The sequence below is a fragment of the Rhinolophus sinicus genome, linkage group LG02 (genome assembly GCF_036562045.2).
Source record: "Rhinolophus sinicus isolate RSC01 linkage group LG02, ASM3656204v1, whole genome shotgun sequence".
In the NCBI taxonomy this organism is placed as follows: Eukaryota; Metazoa; Chordata; class Mammalia; order Chiroptera; family Rhinolophidae; genus Rhinolophus; species Rhinolophus sinicus.
In genome coordinates this window covers 34,708,919-34,734,416 of record NC_133752.1, presented here as the reverse complement: position 1 = coordinate 34,734,416, position 25,498 = coordinate 34,708,919, and the positions used below count along the sequence as shown (strand labels likewise).

The window sequence follows — 25,498 nt, the reverse complement described above, 5'->3', positions numbered from 1 at the left end:
GTCTCTTCAAATTCCATTTTTTGCATTTTGGTATGCCTTATCATTTTTTTCAATAGTCAAACATGATATGCTGGGTAAAAGAAACTGACGTAGAAGGTCGTTAGTAATGTCTCATAGTAGTGAGGTGTGGGGGAGGGGAAACTTTCTATTGTTCTATAATTAGATCTTCATTGTTTAGTGAGCCTATGCTTCTGGACTATGAACCTCACAAGAGTTTCTCAGTTTGTTGCTTCACTTAAGGTGGGACTGGGTGGTTACAATGGGATATAGTTGGGTATTTCCCTTCCCCATGTCGGTTACACTTCAATAACCTCAGTAGGTTAGGCTCTGATTAACTGGTTTCCCTTGAGGGGAGGTCATGTTAAGAAGAAGTATCTCTGTTCAAATATATGGTGATGGAAGGAGAACTGACTCTGGGTGGTGAACACACAATGTGATATATAGATGATGTAATACAGAATTGTACACCTGAAATCTATGTAACTTTACTAACCATTGTCACCCCAATAAATTAAAAAAAAAAAAAAAGAAGAAGTATCTGGTGTATTTTAAAATGGTTCCTTTTCTCCAATATTTACTATGGGAATCTGGTCAAACTCCTGGAGGATATAAATTTCAAAATAATGTGGCCCCCTTCCTCTCCCATCCCCACTTTTGCTTGATTCCTTTAGGTTTTAATGCTCAGACTTCAGACTTGTCCATACTGAGCATCAGCATCATTTCAGTTTTCCCTCCTGGAACTGGTTCCTGGGTGGTTTCCACTGCAGAGTCTCTGGTCTGGCAGGCTGAGACTACCTGTATTTGCCTGCCTGTCTCTCCAGCTTTGAGGTCAGCACTTGTGCTGGGTCCATCCTTTTCTAAAGGATGAAAAAAGAGTTGTTGATGTTTCAGTCTGTTTAGCTTACTTTTTGTTAGGATGATGTGGAGACTTCCAACAGTCCTTACACGTAAAACCTGAAACCAGAGGTCCTATTTTTTTTTCTTTCCTAAAATGGGAACCTACTAAATCAGCAATTTTGTAACTTGAATTTTCTTAATTGTATCACAAACTTCTTTCTTGTTAAATATTCTTTGGTCAGATTTTTATTAATGGCAATATCCTTTATCACATTACATATTTCTAACAGTTCCTTTATTGTTAAGACTGCTTCCCATTTTCTGCATTATAAACTGCATTCATAGAGATAAATCATTTTGTACATCTATGATTATGTCCTCAGGGTGAATGTTCTTAATCTAATACCACAGAGAAATTAGCAGAAAACATTAGATACTTCCATGGTGGAATAATTTACACCTCCTTTTAAGGTGTATTAAATACAATTAGCTTTCTTGTTCTTTCTTCAATTCACAAAATGATTGAGCCAATTCTGTATAACCTTTTACTGGTTTGATGTGTGTGTGTGTGTGTGTGTGTGTGTGAGAGAGAGAGAGAGAGAGAGAGAGAAAGGAGATTTTTTAATGAAAGTGTTTTAAATTGTTAGAGAAATACATGTTTACATGTTGTTGTTTTTTCATTTCAAGCGAGACTAGTACTAGGAGAAATCTGGAAATCCCCAGTGCTTTTGTGCTTTTATTCTATAAATTTCATAAGGCAGGAAAAAAAATTCTATTTGAATGTAGCATGGAGACAGCTTCTTTGTAGAGGGTACCTCATTTATTTCTCTGCTTTTCTGATGGAATTACCTTATGAAACTGATGGCTTCACTTTTTTTTTTTTTTTTTTTGGATACAATGAGACCAAAATTCTACCTGTTTCCATCTATATTACCTTGGGCTCTTCTTCCTTTTTATCCTGTCAATATCCTTTAGCCAAAGACCACTAGGAACACACCTGCACTTGAAATATTTGGATATTTTACTATTTCCAGTGAGTAGAGGGCACACCATGGAGACCATAGGGTATCTCAGTAAGAGGGTATTAGAAAAGATTTATTGTAAAATTTAGCCTTGTGTGAAGTGATTTGAGGGAAAGTTCAAGGAAGCATGGCTATCAATTGCTTATGTCAGAAAGCAGGTATAATTTTATGATTTGGTACATTCATGACTTTTATCAAGAAGTAGGGTGACCAGCTATCCCAGGATGCTTGAGGCTGAAGGGTTTCCTGGGTTATAGCATTTTCAGTGCCCAAACCAGGAAACTCTCAGGCCAACTGGGAGGGGTTGGTTACCCTGTCCAGAAGGCAAGAGAAATGAAAAGAGGCTAAGGCTGGAATTGGTGAAGACGGAACTTCACTCCCAGGATTTAGGATTTGGAATATTGGTCATTTTTTTGTGGTGTGGTCAATGATCACGTTTTTGCCTAGATTCAGACATGATTATAGAATGGTCTCATCTCTAACTTGATGCATCATGGTGACAGAGGGGCCTTATCTGGCATTGATATTCTGTGAAATTGTTGATGTTCAATAGGAGAACACCAAGGTCTAGATGTAAGTACCAGGCAAGCTCTTAGCGACACCATGGCCTTTACACTGTATCTGGCCCATTTCTAGCTATCAGGGGCGTCTTTTCTTTTTCCCAATTCCCTTCTTTGGGAATTGGAGTGATATTTTGGGGGTTGGCCTAAGAGTTTACAGATGTTATCTCGTTGTGAGAACCTTGATTTCAGCCTCATTGGTTCTGTGCCCTAATTAAATGTTTTGGGCTTTGAAACATTGAGTAATAAAAATGTTATTATCACTCTGAACACATTTTTTTTCTTAAATACAGAAACATGTTTGAATGATTGAGACCAAATGCTAAATTACTAAATGTTAAAATGTAAATAAATGAATAAATAAATACTATTTCTCCTTCTCTGAGATTCAAAATTCACATTAGCATATTTCAATGTTATTAGTAACACTGCCATAAAGTAATCAAACGTATTTGATGTGGAACACTTTTCACAGAACACATTAACATTTTGATGAACACTAATATTCCACTATTAAACTAGTGTAGAAATATTAGATTACTTAGTGATGTGTCCTAGTTAAGCTTTTTGTTTTTAAAAACAGGAAATATATGTAAAGGATAAATAATTGTTCTGATTTAAAATGTTCCAATTTAAAATGAAATAAATTTTCTTAACAACAGTTATTGAAAAGAGTTATATGTTTTTCAGATTTACTGTTTTAATAATAAGAGAAAATGTTAAATGGTAGTTGCATTTTTTGGAGAAAATTTTTAACTAGTAGATGAACATATTATACAGTTGCTTTAGTTTAGTTACTATGGGTATAACACTAGTTAAATTGTGAAGCATTATTGTAATTATAAACTTTGGTTCAATTATTTCAGCTAACTTCAACTCAGTACAATTATTCTGTATATTAATCACATCAATTGTTCAGCATTTAGTCTTTATAATGGAGGAAACAATATGGTCTTAGCTATATTATAATTTATGTTTGTGAACTTTTATTTAGGTTCTCAGGACTACCTTCAGGTCAGTATTCCAGCAGACCTAAGAGTGGAACATTCTGGGGAAGTAAGTGAGAGAAAGGAAATTGAAGAATTATCAGAAACTTCAAGAAGCGGTGTACCACTAGCAATGGTGTTTCCCACTGAAATTCCGTGTGAGGTCAGTAAAGATGCCTTGTTATTTACGTGGCTCTATTATTTTAATGGATAATGCTTTTCACTTAGCTATTTTATAATCTACATTCATGAACGTTTGCATTCACTAGAATGTAAACTCCATTGTTACTGGCATTTTTGTCTACTTTGTTCATGGCTGTGTCCTCAGAACTGAAAACAATGTCTGGCGATTAGTAGGCATTTGATACATAATTGTTGAATAATTAGCTACTGGAGAATATATGAGAGCTTAATTTTTATCAACTGTTAATGCATTGCAAACAGATTTACAATCAAGATACTTTGAAGAAGTATCAAGATACTTCAAAGAAAGTTGGATTCATATTAACCAGATTAAAGATTTTATTTTCATAAAGGAAAAAATATTCTTTAATAGAATTTGAAAATACTTGGTTTCAGGATCACCAATTTTTCGATCATAAAACATGTATCAGAGGTCTACATTGCTAAGTGGAAACATTGTCAGAGTTATAAGAGCTGGTCATTTTGGAAATAAAAGTATAATAAAGGGGAAGGTGGGTTTCTGAAGGTGACTATTTGAGCACATGTTGCTGACATTTTTTCTCTCGTATCTTCCTTGAAATGAACAACTGAAATAAGGCTCCTGGTAGAGCTTGACCCTAATCTCAGGCTATGTAACCTCTAGACTAGACCTGAATGCTGGCTCTCAGTGTCTGTGATGTCTTTGAGAGGGAGGAGCCAAAGGTTCAGGAAAGCCTTGGGAGGTTGCATGTGAGGCTCCTTTTGATAGAAGCCAGTGGATTTACCCCACTGGGTGCCAGGGGCTGCATGGTCTGCTTGCTGGGATGTGTTTGGGCATGGACGCTCCTGAAGCTGCTGCTACCAGCAGTCCTGGTGCTGCTGCACATTCTGTGCAATGGGGCAAAATTTAATTCGCCCACCCCCAGACTCCAGGGGTAAGCAGAAGAAATGCTGGTGTAATCTATTACGCTATCAGTTTCAGAGGAACAAGAACTCTTGACAGTATGTTAGAGACCCGAGAAGCCTGAACGGTACAGGTTTAAGGGAACTGGCACAGTCAGGCAAAGAAAAATTGCAACCTACTTAAAGGACTCAAGAGCTCAAGGGAGGAAGATCAAGCTAAAGAATCAGAATGGGTGGCTTCTATTGAGTCAGAAATAATGGAAGAGAAAGATAAATAGAAGAGACCATAATAAAAGAGAAATGAGAACAGTTCTCAAGTACTCAAGTAGGTAAAATCAAACCAGAAAAAGCAAAAAAAAAACAAAAAAAAACTAAAACAAACAAAAACCCTCTGGAACTAAAAATAGCTCATCAGGAATTATGCAATGAGTCTAAATGGCTGCTTTAAAAAATGTCTGTAACAGTAAATCTTGAACAATATCAAACCTTCCCATTATTAAATCTGCAGAGAAATAAATATCTAAAAATTAAACCCCACTGCCCTCCAGGCAGAGATCGCTCACTCAGATGGCTGGTTAGGATCAGGGTTCCTTCAATGGCAGCATCATGGGCTATCTTTTATTGACATGGATGTAATTCTTTCAGACCCTCTGAAGTTAAATGATTTCATTTTCAGATTTATTTTGGATACCCTACTTTTTAAGCAATCCTAAGGTCATACAAGGTCACATAAGAATATTTTAGCAACTGCCCCACAGCCTAAACATTCAAAATAAACTAATCCCTGGGCCAAAAATAGTTATTCCAGTCAAAATCTTGTGTTTTCAGAACCTACATCTTAGTACAATCTAAATCTATATGACAATTGCCAAGCACCACGGGAAAAATCATGTGTATCCAAATGAGTGAAAAGCATGTTCCAAATTTGCCAGGATAACATTCAGTCTACACGTATGACAGTTGTGTGAAAGCACAAGCTTTGAACTTGCTCATTTCTGAGATATTTTCCAATTAGTGGGTGAATAAAGACCCCTGAAGAAGATGGCCTCCTCTCCCAGGAAGTGATATTTGACTTGCCTGCCATCTTACAAAATCTAGAAATTTACAACACTGTTGTTGCCAGGCACCAGGTCTTATTTGACAGCCAGTGTCTTTCACACCCAGTGTCTTCAAAATTGTATTACTCTCCCCTTAGAGTGCGGTATTTCCAACGTGCCAACACAGAGCTGACTGAGTTCTCGCTAGTGGCATAACCTTCATCTCTCTGATGAACAGGGATTTAGTTGGGATCTGTCTTGCTGCTGCCTCTTGCTGCAGAATTGCTCCGATCTGGGGACCTGCCTCCAGAGAAGTGTCCTCCCTGTTCCCTCGTCTATTCTGGAGAATCAGCTTTAGAAGCTTATTTAACTGAGGCAGCGGGTGATGCTGCTGCTGCTGCTTTTGAAGCCAGGAGCCTGGGGATATTGCTCCTTCTGCCTGTCATCTTTCCCAGCACCGCGCCTTTGCAGGGACTTTCCATTTCCTGCGCCTTGGAAATCTTGTGTCGCTTGTAAAACAGAAAATACTTTTTCTTCAACATATTTTTGTCATGCCCTGGTGAAGATATGCCTCCAGTGCTCTATGTATATATTATTCCCTGTCTCTTTGAGAAGTACCTAGATGAGTTTTAACAGGTTAAATCTACTACTTAGTTTGGCCTCATCTTTTACCATTTCTAAGATCAGCATTTTTTTGTTTTATTTTTGGTAATTTGTTTTTCTAGAATATTCCTCTTGATTTTGCCTTGTGGGGTAATCAATTATGAGAGATAAAAAGTCAGTGAGTTTGAAGTCTGCCACATGCATCCATTATTCACATGAATGTTAGCCAACTTTTTTATACCCATGACACAAATCCCACCTGGGAGGCATTCTACTATGGGAATAACATCAAAATAGGCCAAAACTGGACCTGGTCTGTTATTTGCTAGCTTCTCATCGCTGTGCTGTGTACTACTCTGAAGTCTTAATTTCATTTTTTTTTTTGTGGCAAATTCCCTCAAAGGAGTGGTTTTCATCTGGGAGTGATTTTGCTCCCTTCCCCTAAGGGATATTTGGCAAAGTGTGCAGACAGTTTTTATTGTCACAACTGTGGGAGGGTATAGGGTGGCGGGGAGGCTGCTATTGGCATCTAACAGTTAGAAACCAGGGATGCTGCTAAATATCCTATAATGCTCAGGGTAGACCTTACAGCAGTGACTTTTCTGGTCCAAAAATGTCAATAGTCCCAAGGTTTAATCCTGTCTCAGAGGATAGGAAATACATTTATACCCTTTACAATAATAAGTAACCATCACATCACCTAATAATGGCATCAAACATTCAGTGCTCACTCAGAGACTTCTCTGCAATCCACACAGTTGTTCTATCATCACTTACTAGAGCTGTGTAGTCTGTAAGTAATGATTCCAGTTACTCTTTTATGGATTTTACCTGCAGCTTTAAGAGAGAGCCTCTAAAAGTTTTCCTCGATGGGCCTGCTCAGAAGTACTGTAGTTTGCTCTCTGATGCCTCTTGCCTCTCCTGTTATTTCTGTGAGCCCCTATCACAGGTTAAGTAATAACCTCTACAGTTCTTCTTTAGTAGCACTGGCCCAAAGAGGAGTTAAGAGTGAGTGTATTTTCTTTACCTTGTTTTATCTGTGTAAGCAGATCTTTAATTTATCATTTTCCCTTCCTTTTGGCAGAATCTGTTCACAGCAATCTCAGCTTTTCTCCCTGCCCCCCTGCCCAAATCTCTTCCTTTAATATAACAGATGTTTCTTTATTTTTATTTTATTCTACTGGTGCAGCTGTTCTAATGATAAAACAAGCATATTTTTAAAACCAGTCCAGTCACTCGTTGATTTCTTGAGCAAATTTAATTCTTAAACTTATAGTATAATCACTAAAGCCTCTTAAAGTGGCTTTATCACCATTTAGATCTATATTAATTTCACTGAACTGCCTTTCTAGCTGAATCTTAGAACACGGCCTATTCCCTAATAAAGACCTTCACTTTATTGGACCTGTTCATTGACATACTTCTATGGCTACAGCCACATGAGTCTCCAGACCCATAGTATAGACCGCACACTATGTAATTAACAAATCTAGAGAAACCCTGAGACTGACTATACCCTGTTTCCCCAAAAATAAGACCTAGCCTGACAATCAGCTCTAACGCGTCTTTTGGAGCAAAAATTAATATAAGACCCGGTTATATAACATTACATTATTATGTATATTATATTGTATTGTATTGTATTGTATTGTATTGTATTGTATTGTATTATATTATATTATATTATATTATAGTGTATTATATTAAAGACTCAGTCTTATATTATAGTAAAATAAGACTGGGTCTTATATTGATTTTTTCTCCAAAAGACGCATTACAGCTGACTGGGTCTTATATTGATTTTTTCTCCAAAAGACGCATTACAGGTCTTATTTTCGGGGAAACATGGTATGAATGGGTGTGACTCATAGTGTCCCATGGGCAAGCCACAAGAATCTCAGAGGTTACCTCCTACCTATTTATCCTTTAGCCCTGAATCCAGAGTAAAACAATATACAGAAGCTAATAGCACTGCCTACTTATTTCTGACACCAAATCACACATTTGTTCTTGGTAACCATCCTGAATCTAAAGTCTGATTCTGTGATTTAATTGAAAAACACAATAAAAGTAGCAAAAAAAGTATTGTGTGTATTATTGCCAAAAAAGTCTATGCTGTAAAGTGCTACGTTGATGGTGAGGTTTTACAATGACCAACAGATGTGTTTTTGCTTTAACCAAGTTGTTCTCAAACTAAGATGCATATAGGGACTACGAGTGAAGGTTTTTGAAAAAATAATAATATTTGAATTCTATACCCAGTGATTCAGATATAAATGGTCTGGGTTATGGCCTGGACATTGAGAGTTTTAAAATCTTCCCAGATGATTCTGAAGGTGAGAATTAGTAGGTAAATTTGCAACCATGGTCATAACCTGATCCTTGCTTTGCTGTCATGTGTCAGATCCACGACAGCTGTGGGAACCTGCATAGTCCAGGCTTAGTAAGGCCCATGCATGTATGCTTGTTAAGCTGGTGGCTACTAAAGTGGTCATGAACATAGAGAAAGAGCCACTGGTGTGTGTACAAACGTCATAGTAATCTGATATGATGATCTACTAGGATCAAAACCCTTTGTTGCCTGTGCTTCATAAATCATTAAAGCCTCAAGACACCTACCCTGACAGAACCAGAAACTTTGTAGACCAAGTTCCTTTTGTTTAGGTCTCACAAGGTTTTTGACTAATGCAGCAAAACATTAGTGTTTGGAAGTGATAATTTTCATAGCCCTTTCTCTCTCTGAACTCTCAGCACCTAAATAAGGGATAAACAGAGAAAAGACTGAGAGCAAAATAACAACTTCATAACTGATAAAGCTAAATTGATGACCATTTGCGTATCCTTGCATTTTCTCCATGGAATTGACTAGATCCATACAATCCCATCTTTAATTATGATGTCCACAATAGTTAGGGATAGGGCTGTATAGGTGCAGGTCTTCCTTCCCAGAGCTGAACAGGTCACTTCCTGCATGGAGATGCACAGACTCTACCAGCTGAAGTTCTCTCATGTGTTAGCCTGAACATTTTACTCTTGTTACTTCAGAGGGCATGACTCAGAAAGGGTCAAATGAGCAGTGTGGCTATGCAATGCTCTGGGATTCCTTTGGAAGTCATAAAACTCCTCATTGGCTTCAGTTGTTGGAAGAATATGTGGAGCTGGTGAAACCTGAGATGGACCTTGGAGAGGATAAGTATGGGAAGATGGAGGAAGATAAGGAACTAAATGGCATGCCAACATTATGTACAAACAGGACCCACTGCGTAATCAGCCAGGCCCAAATCAAAATGAAAACGTGGAGTCCTTGTTCATATTATTTAGCACTCCAAGGCAGTGACAGCAGAATGTTACAATAAGTGCAGGGTCCTTGTAAGCACAGGACCCTGTGCAGCTGCAGAGGTTGCATGCCCATGAAGCTGGCCCCACGTACAAATGAACATGTAACTGCCTCATTAAGTGTGGTCAGTGTGCTTGTGTTTTGTTTAGAACTTCTCTCTAGAAATGGTTGAAAGTTGGAGCAATGCCCTCTCTGAAGGAGGGAATCTGATGCCTAAGAAGCAGCCTGTATGAACACTCGTGAGTGAGAATGAGTTGACTGGGTGAATAAAACATTGGAGAGGATGCTTAGGCTTACTAAGATCAGGAGGGGAGAGGTCAAGGTCGAACAAGAAGTGATGTTCACATCGAAGTGAACTCTGAAGAACTTTGAAGCAGAGGATTGGGCATCTGAACCAAGTGACATAGAAAGTCATTAAAGATTTGAAGTGAGGTGACAGGCAATGAGCCATGTAGGAACTAAAGAACTGTGCTAGAGCTGAGGTCCTGTGATGCCAAGGTTGCAGATCAAAAGAGCAGAAGGGGCTCCCGGTCCTGACCTTCAGGATTTAGATGAAGCGGTGCATTAGGGAAGGTACAGGGCAGGTAATAGGAAAGTGTTTTTGACATGTTGGATGTGAGGGTCAAGAGCAAGGGGGAGAACAGTGGTTGTTCCCTTGAGATGGGGTCCTTCCTCGATGTGCAGTTTTAATTGGTGAGGAGAAATTTACTTCAAAGTACCCTGTGGACAAATATTGGGGAGCCCTGAACCCTGGTGGAAAACTCTCCAAAGTGGATGTGTTTCAGCTGAGATGATTTTGTAACATTAATGTATTTGTAATAACTCTTTGGTACGGAACATTAAAGATGTAAGCTTTATTGGTGGGTGATTTTTGCTTAGGGAGATAACATTTAAATACGAGAACTTTGACATTAATGACCTTTGGGTAATCATGATTTTATAAGAGCATATAAATGAGGCTCCTGTTTATTTTGTGAAAGACTGAAATTTAGTTTGACTCTGAAGAAATCCTTTGAAGGGCGATATCTGAGATGGTCCTAAAATAGTATTTTGTTCTAGTTATTTTGAAGAGTTAAATGACATGATGTAATAAACAGTGCTGATTTCGAATTTAGGTAGTTCTGATTCATTTTCAGATATAATTCTGTGTCTTACTTTATTCATAAAAAGGAAAAATAACAGTCTTCCGTTTTGGTGTGCACGTTTGCATGTGTGTGTGTGTGTGTGTGTGTTGGTTAGGATTAAACTATATATCTTTATATAAAAGTGCTTAGAATAAATTTTAGTATAAAACAAATGCTCAATAAATGTTCATTCTTTTCCTTTCTCTGTACTAATTTCAATCTTCTTATCTCTAATTGAAATCTTTTTCAAAAAGGTTTCCAATAACTCTTATTGCCTTCTGTACATAGATTTAGATTTTCCACCTTAATAAATCTTGAAACTGAGATTTATAATCCTTAATCAACTCAGTAAACTTCACAGACACTCATCATAAATCGAATAACCAAAGAATCTACATTAGGTAAGATTTAAAACGATTGGACTTTAAAAAAATTCATCACATGTAAATTTCAAGAGATTATAAAGTTAAGCCTGTTCAGTCCTTTCATTTATAGATAGACACACCTAATCCTACAAACGTGGAGGAAAAGCATTTGCAAAAAGGATTTGGTGAGCAATGAGGGGTGCTCATTACTGTGAGTTAGGGAGCCTCACATACAGGGAAGACGCAAGTGAAAAAGGGAACAACTGTGTCCTCACTGTTTGTTCAGTGGCAAAATATGGTATTGGAAAAAAAATTCAATAGACATCAAATTGGTAAACTCAAAATGTAGTGAGAATCACATTTACATATTTTATTTCTAAGCATGGTTGAAAATATGGACATGATAGGAGACATACAATGATCGTGTACACACTTTATCATTAATAAATGTAATGGGTTATTTGGTTACTGTAAACATTTTCAAATGCTTAATGGGTTATGTTTTTTATCTTGCAGAATCCTGGTGAAATATTTATTATTTTGAGAGATGAAGTAATTGGTGGGACTGTGGAGGTTGAATTTATGTCAAATAATAAATGCATTAGAGCACAGCCAGCCCTTTGGAATAAGACCGTCTGGAGCATGAAAGCTTTAGGTAAGAACTGTTTTAGGCTTTAATAAATATACAACATCATCCTGAGTTTCTCTCAATAAATTTATGATAAATGGTTTTACTTCCCTACAGAAACTAACATTGTTCTGCAGGTGTTTCCTGAGCTTAACTTTCACATACCCAAGGTTGTTATTATTAATCTGGATTCATGAATGTACGAATGTGTAAATTATGAGAAATTAATTTGTACCATGTGGTGAAACAACAGCCGGCAACATCTCATGTTTTTATATGTGTCAGCAGAGACCACTTTAATATATGTCAGCTATTAAATATGGAACTAAGATTATTAGCTTTATGGTAGCAAGATTAGCAGATATTTGGATTTTTATTATTGAACTTTGAAATTTTTTCCTCTCTCTCTCTCTCTCTCTCTCTCTCTCTCTCTCTCTCCATGCTCCTGAGCATATTTTTGGTTGTTATGGAAAGCATAAATCTTTTTCACTATTTTTATCATCATGGTACCATTTCTATACACAATCTTTCCCTTATTTACTTTATGAAGCTAGCCATTTCTCTATCCAACTTTGCTTGCAGCGTGACAAACTGTATCAGATTGAAAATTCCAGATGGAATATCCACACTTGCCACAATAATTGTACTAAAATCAAAATCTAATATATTAATTTCTGAATGTTTTGATATAAATGTAGGACTACTTGGTTTTTGAATTCATGATATTTTTTACAATCACAGAACAAAAGTACCTTATAAAACTTCATAAATGTGAACTTCATAAAACATTTTAAAATAAAAGACAGGGAATCTTGCTATGAATTTGGAAATGTAGTGAAAATATTTAAAATTAAAGAATATGTCAAATACATCCTGAGCCTTTTACCCTTTTAGAATGTAGCTATTATGAGGTTAGTCTGTTTACAGAGTATCTACACACCTTTCTATTATGTTATGCAAAGCAGTGTTCGCTCTCTGGATTTTCTTGTACAGCTGAGGTCAGAGCTGGATTATAAAAAGGAAAGACTCTACACTAAGCATTTATAAACATTTCATACCTTGTCATGGACAAGGATATACAAAAGTGAGATGAGAAAAATCTCTCTCTGTCTCTTTTCTTTCTCTTGCAAAGCCCCCTACTTTCTTATGCCACATTTTAAAATGATTTAATGAACAATAAACTAATTAGTTTTGGAGTTTAAACTACATCCAGTTAAACTAAAATCACTACAGAAAAATTAACATTGCAAATTAAGAAGTACTTAGATAATATGTCTCAAATAGCAGAACAAAATGTCAAATAAAATTATTCACATTAAGATTTGATGTTCAATTTACCTAGTAGCTAAGACCAGTGTAAAGAATGAAATATGGCAAAGTTCCAATTTTTTTCACAAAAGCAGGAAACTAGTATTTCATATTTTCCAAGATGTACCAAACCATAATACTGTCTATATGAATGAATAGAAAATTTATAGTAAATAAATAAATCACTGTTTACCAGTGGTGATAATTAAACCTCTCCAAGTTGTTGTTTCAACTGGTGTGTTCTGTAATTTAATGAGAGATTTTCTTATGAAATGTTGTCTGCTATGCACATGGGAATATGGATGGGGCATGCCTCAGCAGAAATAGCCCGAGGGTCTTATTTTATCTGTTTCAGGGCCCTGTTCCTTGAAATTTTTTGAGTCCTAGCAAGAAATACATTTTATATCATGACCCAGTACATGTGCATATGTACGTAATTAAAACAAAGGTTTTAAAATCAATAGTTAGACTACCAGTTTCATCCCTGTCATGTAAAAAGCTTGAATGTTGTTACTCCTGTTCTTCCAGCAAGAAAAAGTTGAACATACTGAAAATCAATGACTTTTCTTGCACTCATCAGAGAACTAAGGTTGCAGGGCCAATCACCATCCCCAAATCTGGAGTGAAACGTAAATCAAGAGAGTGACAGCCAAGATCTGCTTAGTTGGAGCAGACATCACTAGAGCCAGAAACTAGTCAGGAGGACTGAAATGGCACTTTTGACGAATTGCTGAGTATGGACTAGCTTGAGAGTAAGAATCTCCTGGGAACCGTAGTCGTATGAGGCACCTATAATTTTGTGGGATTTCCCTCCAGGAACTTCACCAGGTTCTCAAAGTGAAGATCTGAGAAAGATCTTCGGGATGCTCTGCCAGGTAAGAGGAAAAGTAGTCGTGGTGAAATACTCCCAGTATGTTCTCCATAACAGAGGCTACTCTCCAGGACAAACCACTTTACCAGAGTTTCATCCCAAGGGCATCCATCAACTGTGTCCCTCTCTAGTCTTCCTGTCTCACTTAAGGTGGAGAGGGGAAAGCTAAACCACAGCAGAAACGCTTATGAAGGCCCCAATCAGGAGTCATAGGCCCATTAAGAGACTGAGACTTAATCATAAGACCAGAATGCTTCCCATCGCCCCAGCCTGACCACCAGCACCATCACAGGATTCAGTATAACGGTGGTGGATTACAGCTGAAAATACTGCAAGATGCAGAATCTTTATGGGGAGGAGTACGTAGGGAAGCAAAGGTCAAGAGGGAAGGAAAAAACAAAGATAACAGAGGAATTTGAAGCTTGTGGTACCTGTAACTACAGCAAACATTAAATGCAGCCGAACTTCTAGCCAGATTACTATAAATTCTCACTACATTCCTACTAACTTTACTTCTTCTACCTGACACAATATGTCTGGTTTTTAACCAGAAATTACAAATCATGCCAAAAGCCAAGAAAAGAAAATGTCTGAAGAGTTAAAGGAATCATCAGTCCAGGTTTAGATGTGACATGGATGTTGGAATTATCAGACATGGAATTTTAAATAACTCTCATTTGTATATTAAGGGCTGTAATGCGAAAGTAGACCACGTGCAAGAACATATGGGTAATGTAAGCAGAGAGGTAGAAATTTTACTTCTTTTCAATTTTTTTCAATGCTAGTCAAAACCTACTAAATTGAAATCATGATATCCTAGTGAGTCACCAACCACAGCTAGAGAAATTATGTTTTGCAGCTGCACTGGCCTACATCATGGTGTATATTGTGGTCACATATCTGGATACTGAAAGTTTATTTCAATTAAACAAAATTTAAAATTCACTTTCTCAGTGGAACTAACCATATTTAAAGTGATTTATTAGAACATAACCCATCGTCTCAGAAAGTTCAATTCAGTACCACTGACTGTACAATAGACTTCCTTTTTCTCCACACCAATTATGGAATAAGAGAGAGTGCCCAGCGCACGCTTAAAGGTTTGTGCTCTGTCCAGAATTGGTGAGTAGCCGAGGAAACACTTAATAATGACCAAGAGCTCCCTTTTAATTCTGTGTGGAGCCAGTTACTGGGTAACTTCAGACAAGTCTCTTGATCATCCTGAGCCTCGATTTTCTTTTTGATAAAATAACTTCTCTAGTTACATTTCAAGTACTCACTTATAGGATGTTTGGAGACAAGGGAAATAAGATACAAGACAACACTTAAATAGACATCCAACTGAGGAACAAAATGTCAGTCTCTCCCTCTAGGAATTCTACTAAACATAAGGAGTGGTTTTTTTCTGGAATAACCCATCTTCAGCTTCTGGACAGGGTATGGTAAACCATTTAAAAACTTCCCTCTCTTCCCTACAGGGAAATGAATTGAGGGGACTATCTTTCATTATAAATATTGTACTCCTTGTATTATCCCTCTCTTTTCTTAGTCCTCTGTTTATGTCTTTTGATATAAAAGCCACCAAATTTGTTTGTCCCCTTTTACTCGTGAGGAATCATGCTCAGGAGAGCTCCCAACTCTATGTCATCTTATATAGAATACCTGTACCAACTGGTGACTTCGAAGGGCAAGAAATAATGTCCATCAGTATCCCACATCATCTAATAATAGTCCATGCAGATTTATGTCTTTAAAACATTCTTCTGTACTTTTTTGAATGCCAAGTTAAAATGGAGGAATCAGCAACTAAAGTGGATTAAGAAATACAAATCGGTAGTTGCAAAATAGTCACAGGGATGTAACCAGTGTAGAGAATGTACTGAATGATATTGCAGCAACTATGTATAGTGCCAGGTGGGTACTAGATTAATTGTGCCCACACAATTAGACTAATTGGAAGGATCATTGCATAAATTATGTAAATGTCTCACCACTATTCTGTATACCTGAAACTAACATAAAATAGTATTGAACGTCAACTGCAACTGAAATAAATAAATATTTTAAAAACCTAAAATAGAAGCATACCAGCAACCCTTCCCCACTCTCAGAATTCTTTGGGAAAATATTAACACATAAAGTTCAGGAGGAGACCTCCATCTGTCCAGTCTCTTTTCAGTCTGGAAAAATTGCTCATGTAACTTGATTTGTGATCATCTGACTCATGACTTAATCAGGAACATGACTTAAAATGTGGTTTGCTCCCTGTAAAGTGTTCTCTTGTGCTGTAACCAGACTTCCCTATACTAAGACTGGCTGGTGTTGAGGACTGGTATGGCAGCTTCATAGTTTGTTCAGATCCCTGGTTTATTTCTAGTCACCATTCCATACTTCCTAGCATGTGGCCATATTCATCATGGAACCAGATGGCTCCTAAGACTTTTGACATCACACCTGTCCTCCAAGAAATGTGATGAAGCCTGTGGTGTGCTGGACGCACCTCATACTGGATTGAAAGAGCCAATTCTGTGCATCTCTTCCCTACTTCATATTCAATGATAGCACTTTGTGTAGTAAACTTCTCAGGCTGTCATAACAAAATACCACAGATTGGATGACTTAAACAACAAATACCTATTTTCTCAGTTCTGGGAGCTGGGAGTCTAAGATCAAGGAACCAGAAGTTGGCTTATGGCAGAGCTTCTTTCCTTGGCTTGCACACAGCCACCTTCTCTCTGTCCTCACATGGCCTTTCTCTGTGCACCTGCACTTCTGGTGTCTCTTCCTCTTCTTATAAGGATGCCAAACCTATTAGATAAGGCCTCATCTCCAAATACAATACATTACAAGTTAGGGCTTCAACATACGAATTTGAGGAGGATGGAATTGAGTCCATAACACTTTGGTAGCTTGAAATAGCTTGAAATCAGCCATGGTGGGAATATTTACACCACAGAAACTGACAAAAACTATAAATCAGGGCTCTTTTTTATCTTTCTGGAGAGGCAGTTTATCAACACACAACTGGGATAAAGAAATGGAGGCCTCAGTAAGTAAGAAGGTTTCTGTAAGACACATCTGCAGGTATCTCATTGGTCAGAATTTACTCCACGTGTCCTATCTAGCTGAAGGAAAGAATGGAAAATCCTAATCTTTTTAGTTGGATAGAAATGTGCCCAACAACAAGTCAAAATCTGTTTCTAAAAGGAAGAACAGAATACACATTGGGGTACGCAACTAGAATTTTCTGTTAGAGAATGGTATACTTCTAAGTCCAACTACTCTAATTCTTTATTTGGATACCTCCTCCTAACCATTTAAGTGTGTGAGTGTGTAGTCTCTCAATTTTAAGGTCTATCAAATACTCTTAAATCTCCGTCTTATAGTTCTCAGAAAGAACTCAGATTTCTCTCCATCCAAGCATGGTACTATATTAATGTTCTTTTAAAATGTATATTCCTTTTTAATTTAGTAACAATTCGAAGAATAACAAAATTATGTTAAAGTGCAATTATACCAAACAGAGAAGAAATCCTAAGATGCTCTCTATCTGCTCTTCTCCTTTCCCTTTTGACACACTTCCAAATATTAACCTGATTTTTTTTAATTTGAGAAAATATCCTCTAAGTTTGCCTTCTCCCCTTTCTTTCAGCTCAATAACTTGATACATTTATAATTACTTTGCTTTCTAAAAAATCACACCTTCCTGATGGCATCCACAGGTTTGTCTCTGACAGAGACTACTTTGTGCTAAAGGAATTGAAAGTTACCATAGTGCCAGTTCATGCCAAGATTTATAAAAATACTTTTGAAGGCTTTAAACTAGAAAAATTCACTAATTTTTCTCAGATGGAAGAAGGTATTCCTCTGGTACCTGAAGCTCAAATATTTTACACAGCAGGGGGACAACCAATTAAAAGTTGAAAAGAATGTGAAATGAATCCGCAAAGATGTAGAATCTCTTTATTAATTAGGAAACTATGTTCTGAATAATGTAAATTATAACTTCATATGTCATTGAAAGAGCATGAAAAATACTTTAAGATGTGCCAAGTATTTTGCTGAACATGCTTAAAAATAACAGTAAGAAACTTTTCTAAATATTGTAATTCAGGAAGGTAATTTTAACGTATATAAAAATTGATATTCATTTTTAGGCATGACCAAGGTTTTGAAACTAATAATATTTATTTCATAATAATGTTCTAATCAAAAGAGTCATGTTGATTTCAGTTCCCATGGAAACATTAGGTGGGTTCATTTAACGTTTACCATGTGGTAAAGAGCTAAAATTTGTTCATAAAGAAACACAGCTTCTCAGACAATGGAAATACAGAAACTAAAAAGCTCTTAAATTAATGGATTTCTGAAATATCTTTTTATATGGAATTAGTGAATGTAGTTTGAACTCTTCAGAAATACACTTGGATTATATTTTCCATAAACCACTTTGGTCTGTCCCTCATCTGAAAAGACAGACCACTTAAATCATAGAGGCAGGGAAGGCTGACAAAGATACTTGAAGAGCCTAGAACTTGAGACACGAAATTTAATAGAATTCCTTTCTACGATTGCTCCTTTGCAAATGTATTAGGTTGGTGCAAAAGTAATTGCGGTTTATAAGATTAAAAATAATTGCAAAACCCACAATTGCTTTTGCACTGACCTAATATTTTGTTGTGTATCTATGTATGATGGGGACCAGAAGTTCCATTTTTTTTCTTCCATTATAAACCTTTTTTCTTTTTCATAAAGGCTTATCAACCCTTGATTGGTTCGGTGATTTTTGACCCGCATTTGTATGTCCTTCCAGTATTAAACATGACTGGCCTACTTTAGTCTAGATAATATATGACAGAATTCACTTTTTCTCTCTTCTGTTTGAATCCTTAAAGTAATCGGTTTTATTTTTATTGAACAGCTATAAAATGTAGACATCACAGTAACCATAGTTAAAGCAAAATAATGCTCAAGTCACACTGGCTATTATTCACAAAAAGGCCAATTCAATAATATATTATGAAGGAGGGCCTCCCAAACAGATAGATGCATACGGAGTCCATCTTGATATTGGTGGAAACAGAAATTAGGTCTTAATTTAATAACCAACATTCAATAGATATGAAAATGTACGCACACACAAAAAGACAGTACTTCAAAGGGCATCTCTTTGAAGGACTTTTCTAAAATCAACATTATCATCAATAGATCGAATTAATGGCAAAGTTTTGAGTCAACTAATGACTGAAGATATCAGAAATAAATTAGCTCATTTGTGTGTTAGATTCTAAAGAAATTAGATTTTATGTAATTTATATGAAAGAACCAGCAAGCAAACCTCACCATATATCTCTCGTGATTCACCACCTGACTTTCAGGAAGTTAACACTCCATTATAATACTCCTAATCTCTTTTCTGATAGGCAATATGAATATCTTCTTTCAAAATCATCTTTATGAAATTTACTGAAGTTGATTTCATTTGACTCCAGTAGCTCCAGGTCCTCCCTTTACCATGTGTGCACAGTGGTAGCTGAGGAGACCTGCTTTACAACTTTCAGGTTTTTTGTTGTGGATAGATACTTACTTTGGGAAGACAACTTTTATACATATATTTCCCTTATAATACAGGTTAAGTGCCTAGTCAAGCAATATGGTAAGAGGAAATTTCAGCCTCTTCATCTAGTTAAGCTTAAGATAGCTTTTGTTGGCTTTAAATTTCCCTGAGCAATATCGTAAGAGGTCCTTTAACCTCTGCAGGAGATAAAGTAAAATTAATGCTTACACCCTAAGAATGTTTAAATATTCAAAGCTTCATTAGGCGGCTGAGGTTAGAACTGGCTTTTTGATCTTATACTTAATGTTATACTTAATGGCTTATACCAAACCCCGGATGTCTGGGTGACAATTTTCCAGGAGAATTTGGGAAATGTCTCCATAACAAAGATTGAAAGTTTTTAAAATATGTTCTGAAAATGAATTTAAAGAGCTCAATTTTGTTTGTTACAATAAAACACGACTTTTCCATTGAAATAAATGTTAATTGTTATTCTTTCATGGAGAGCCCAACATTCTTAAGTGACTTTAACTCTTGGTATGTTTGAGCAGAATTCACAATGCAGTATATCAGTTACTTTAAACAGCTTGTTCACAAAAAGGCTTTGGATAAATGTATGGTGTAACTAGTACTTAAATAATAGGGCATTAAACCTTGCCTTCCCAAGGGTTTTTCATTATAACCAATTGAATAAAGTTCTATAATTTTAATCAACTCTACTCTTTCTCTTTCCAAACATAGTTTTGAGGAACTTGCCTATAATTTGTGGAAATATTCTTCATAAGAATAGTAACAAATGCCTAACTTTTTAATAAATAGCTTTATTGTTCTGAATTCTAAAGTATTATATAAAAATGATTATAGATTATTAAGAAGAAAAAAACCTAGGGAGTTGAGAAGAAAGGACTTAGTGCTTTGCTTTTACCATAATTTTACCATGTGTTTATATCTTGTAAGTTTTTTTCTTTAATAACCCTAAAATTATACCTTCTCTTTGTGGTTTCTAATTTCTAAGGATAAAAAATAAAACATTTAAGTGCTAGAAGTTGGTACGATTGTTATGAATTCTTAAAGCCTTCCTTCACATTCTCTAAGAGATATAATAATATGAGACACACATTGTATACTGAGCTCCTAACTCTTGTTTGTGTTTTATAAGATTTTCCTGCTGGCTCTGTTAATGTCAGTGTCTACTGTGATGGAGTCATTAAGGCCACAACTGAGATTAAATACCACACAACAGAAAAGGCAATGGAGTGCCTGGGAGTGGCAGGTCCAGGAGATGGTGTATGCCAGGTAAGGTGATCTTTCCGTGAAGTTGATAATGAGCTAAAAAAGCTAATGTGGGATAAACGAATGCATGCTTTCATATGGAGTCTGTATGTTGGTTGAATGAAAATGAATTTCTGATCAATAGGAAGGGAAGAAACTGACCTCTGTGGTGCAGAGATGCAGATGAATTAGTTTGCTTAAATCAGGCATTCCAGATAATGTCACTGAGAGACAGATTACCCAGAATAGTTATTGTAATAGGCTCATGTTAAAGCTGTTACAGAGTAGATAAAAAAAGACAGAAGAATTAAAGTCCTAAGAAATTATTTTACCTTTTATCTAGATCTGGAAAATACAAAATACAAGTCAGGTTATCTGGTGCTTTGAAATTACAGAGTCAGACAAACTGAGAATACCACCAAAAAGGGAGCATGTTGTGTTACTCTAGAAATTGTTATTGACATGTGGAGAGTTCCAAGCTCAGTGAATGTTTTTCTTAGTTTCACATATCACTATTATCTGATAGTGAAAATTATTGCTTTAAATTAACAGTGTTTATTAGGAAATCCAGAAGGTTAAAATTTTTCTGGGAAGTATGCAGAGAGGCATTTTTAAGCCCAGGTTGCTTCTCTCTTGAGTGTGACGAACTAATTCTTCAGCAATGACGACTTGGAGAGGAGTTTGTGGTCGTCTCAAAGAGCCCTTGTTGAGACATTTTCCAGTGAATGTACATGCTGTGAATACCCTACCCTCATGGAATTAGAATGTAACAACAACAATAACAATTGCATTGTGATTAATCTTATGCCGTTAGTTTAATTTCTGCATTTGATTTTGTCTTTTTGTTACCCGACCCGTTTTCATTAAAGAGAAAGCTTAGCTGATGTGGAAATTTCACCCTTTGTGTGCTTATTCCATCAAATTTTCAGAGCGAAATAGACATTTCTTTTTATAGCTACTTGATAATTAGAATTATAACCTTGCTTAATTGCCTTTGTGTGTGTGTAAGTGAGATGAGAAAGGGAGAGGGTAAAGAGGGTAGAGACAAATAAAGAGGTAGTCGACTGAATGAACAATGTGGTCTTCAAAGCCACTGCAAAATCCTCTATAAGAACTTGTAACAAAACCATCAATGATAGTGAAGTTGATGGGTTTTCATGAAGCCTTACATATTTAACCTAGTTTGGAATTGGAGGTTTTGTTATTTATTTTGTGTGAGACATTTTTCTGTTAGAGTTCTCCTTTCGGAATGGCATATTTTCGAACAATGAAAACAGTAAAAATGTCTTACAGGGAGTAAAATATCCATTTGTCAAACCAAGAAGTTTGGACATTTGACAATATGTCTATTCTGTAATTGCAAAGCAAGAACAAAAGTAATAGCCTGACATACAGAAAATATTTCATTTTCTGGTGACAAGTCTACCTTATTTTCTATTTAAAAACTTCTATTACAAAAAAATTAATAAAAATGATATATTGCATTATGAATATAGTCAGCATAGAAGTAAAGTGGTCCCCGAAACACATTGCTGTGTTGGTATTCCCTTTAAAGAGGAAAAAGCCCTCTCTATAGAGTGAAAATTAAATGTAATTCTTGACTCTTGGACAGTTTTTCAGAATGCTGTAATATAGAAGTTATTTTTTTTTTCTACAGATTTGAGTGAATAAAAACTGTTTTGCATAGCTTTTAGATAACTAGAAAATGCTCGGTTTCATTTTCACCCTCAATGTCAGAAATGAGAGGCGAATAAGTGTTATGATTGCATCTTAAGATTTCTCCCCTCCACCAAGCCCTGGCAGTCTAGTGAAAGGAAGAATGTTGGATAGTCACAGCTTGATTCAGGCTTTTGCTATCAGGAAATAGCTGCTTAAACCCAAGGTGAGAGTACTGAGGGGTAGAATTATTCTGGCTTGGCGACAGCAGACCACAGTGTAAGAAGAGACATTAAGAGATTAGGCTTAATATATACAACTTAAAATAGATAGGCTTAGACATTTCGCTCCTATCTTCAGGGGACCTAGACGTGTTGTAGGATTAGATCAAACAAATTCTGAGACAGACCTCAGACCAGACCAAGCTATACTATCACACACCTAAAAGAAGGAAAAGGCTGCCATTCAGTCAGACTCCATCACATCTTTGATCAGGCATAACAGGGGGTTTGAACCACATATGTTATCCCTGGGATGAATTCATTAAGATGGTGAGTGGCCGACTGTATCCTTCATGAAAAAGAAGAAACCACAGGGGCATTTCCTTTGTGTATTTTAGGGATGTTTGGCCTCAGAGGAGATATCCCAACACACTCTGCTTCTCCTTGCTGGCATTTGGATTTTCTCCCACATAGATTGTATTTTTGACATTGGACTTCCCTCCCACACAGATTATATTTTTTTTAATTGTGTAAAAACCTTTGGTTTTTCTTTCCAGTATAGAATATTGCAGTAATTGTTTATTTCATGTGCTTGCTACTCTATCATTTAATTGGGAAATTTGGATATTTTGCAAAATAGTCCACTAAACATCTCTATTCAAAGAACAATATACGTTGTAATTTTGTTCACCATGGTTACTGTGGGTCTGTAAGAACATATACCAGCAGATTTCAATTTTTTCAATATCCTACCTACTTAGCTGAAACGGCATATTGAAAGAGCTATTCTGAGTTTTCCTATAAATGCTAATGGTAGCTATGCACTTAAGTAATCCTAAAAATTAGTAGTATAATATGCCTCATAATCATTTAAAAACTATTGGGCATATAATAACATGAACATTCTCTGAATTTGAGGGAAGGAATAATAATGAGAAATCTGTGGGTTTTATTTTTCAGTAAGCCTAGAATTTGTAATAAGAGATTTTATATTATCGTTTAAAAGCTGTTGGGCATGTAGCAAAATGACCATTCTGTGAATTTGAAAAAAGAAATGATAATAAGAAATTTGATTTTCTTAGTTTATTTTTAATGATGTCCATTAGGTTTTTGAATACTTTACCAAAATCAGCTTAATTATCTAATAACTGCTCCCTAAAATCATTTCGTCTGTTTTGAATAGATACTAAATCCCAGCATGTAATCTCATAGAGATACAATATCCAAAACTTCTCCTAAAACAGTTAATTCAAGAGAGATTCAATGGAAAAATCCACAGCCCAATTTGGGAAGATGATTAGAATTCAAGTACCAGTGTTGGAAATACTAGTAACTCCTATTTAACTGAGATAATTAAAACCTTTGAGACTTTCATACTATTTACAAAAGTGTCTAGGGGAGCAATAAAGTTAACTTTGTGTTGGAACAATGTAAAAACCAAAATAAGTAGAAATGCTGAAAGAACATAGAATTATTAATCAAAGCATTAGGATCCTATTTGTTAAAAGAGATTTTGAAATGGTATTAAAATAATTCTTCTTAGTTATATTTCTTATTGGTAAAATGGTATCTTTGTGTTGCATGTATTTATCATTTTGCATGTTTTAATTTATACTTATTAAAATGTTTTCATCTTCCTATTAGGCACACTTCATTTCCAGTTTTTGTTAAATTGTATATATTATTCAATCTTCGGTTTGCGACCTGCAAATGTTTAATATGGTATGAAACCAGATGTGGTTGGGTTGAGAAAAGGTACAAATTCCTCGTATCACGAGGAATTTCCCAGTTGTGACTAGTTCCCTTAAAGGTTAGTTCCCACATTAAGTTAAAACTCAGGTGTTGTTAACAGTTCTCTCCCTTAAAGAATCTCCAGGAGATTCTTTCCACTGAGAGATACTGGAAACTACCAGGCATTTCAGTAATTTTATTTAGGTCCGTGTGTCCCTCAAAAGGTTGATGGACACATTTCTTCCTCTTTTTCATCTGTTCCTATTTGTGAGAGGTACAAATGCATCTAGTCTCTTCACCATAGCACCAATGTTATCTAAGACACTCCCTTGCTACAAACTTTCAGTGGCTCGCTATAGAAGGTTGAAACTCCTTTGAATGGCACACAAGGCTGTGCAGTCACAAATCTTTTCGAACTCAACTCCTACCACAACACACTCTCCATGTCTTCTTAACTCTGTAATTCCTATGTTCTAGCCATCAGGATTGCTAACTCTTTTAGAACATATTACCGTGTTTCCCCGAAATAAGACCTAGCCGGAGCATCAGCTCTAATGCTTCTTTTGGAGCAAAAATTAATATAAGACCTGGTATTATATTGTATTGTATTGTATTGTATTGTATTGTATTGTATTGTATTATATTATATTATATTATATTATATTATATTATATTATATTATATTATATTATATTATATTATTTATATTATATTATATTCATCTTATAGTACTGGATATAATATAATATAATATTAATTTTTGCTCCAAAAGATGCATTAGAGCTGACGGTCTGTCTAGGTCTTATTTTGGGGAAACACGGTGTGCTATTCCTGCCCCCCACATCCACCTTCTTAAAGGTAGGGGCCCTGCCTTTCTTCTTTGTGTAGCCAGTTTATTTCACACAAATTGTTCCGGTACATGGGACACACTTGATATTGATTGCTTAAATTATAGGAAAACACAAGTGATTGCTTTTTTTCTAGCCACATTTGAAAAATAAGTGAAAAACTATGGTACAGGGATGTGAATAGAAAAGGAAGAGAAATGGAACTACCCTTTTCACACTCTTATTTATTTAGAAAAGTGAATAAATGAATCTTACACTTTGAAAGTGAGGAACTCTCAGAGGTCCATGATACTAGAAAAATGAAGAATTTGTGCTATAAACTTTTCTTCATGTTCTACCTCAGCAGTGAGGTACTGACTTTTAACAGCCATTCAATTCTAAATTCCAGTGTTGCTTTCCTTTGAATACTGAGGAAATGTGCTACTCAAAAATGCCTAAGATCTTACCTCTTATTCAAAAGGCTGAATATT

At 36.0% G+C, this 25,498-nt stretch overlaps 1 protein-coding gene across 1 annotated transcript in view; it reads left to right on the top strand.

Annotated features, from left to right (window-relative positions):
• Positions 1–25,498, top strand: part of BANK1 (B cell scaffold protein with ankyrin repeats 1) — a 294,826-nt gene that overhangs the window by 62,778 nt on the left and 206,550 nt on the right. The window contains exons 3-5 of the mRNA XM_019738939.2: positions 3,414–3,568; positions 11,453–11,591; positions 20,460–20,596. Coding sequence (XP_019594498.2) covers positions 3,414–3,568; positions 11,453–11,591; positions 20,460–20,596 — 431 coding nt within the window. The remainder of the gene's footprint in view (positions 1–3,413; positions 3,569–11,452; positions 11,592–20,459; positions 20,597–25,498) is intronic.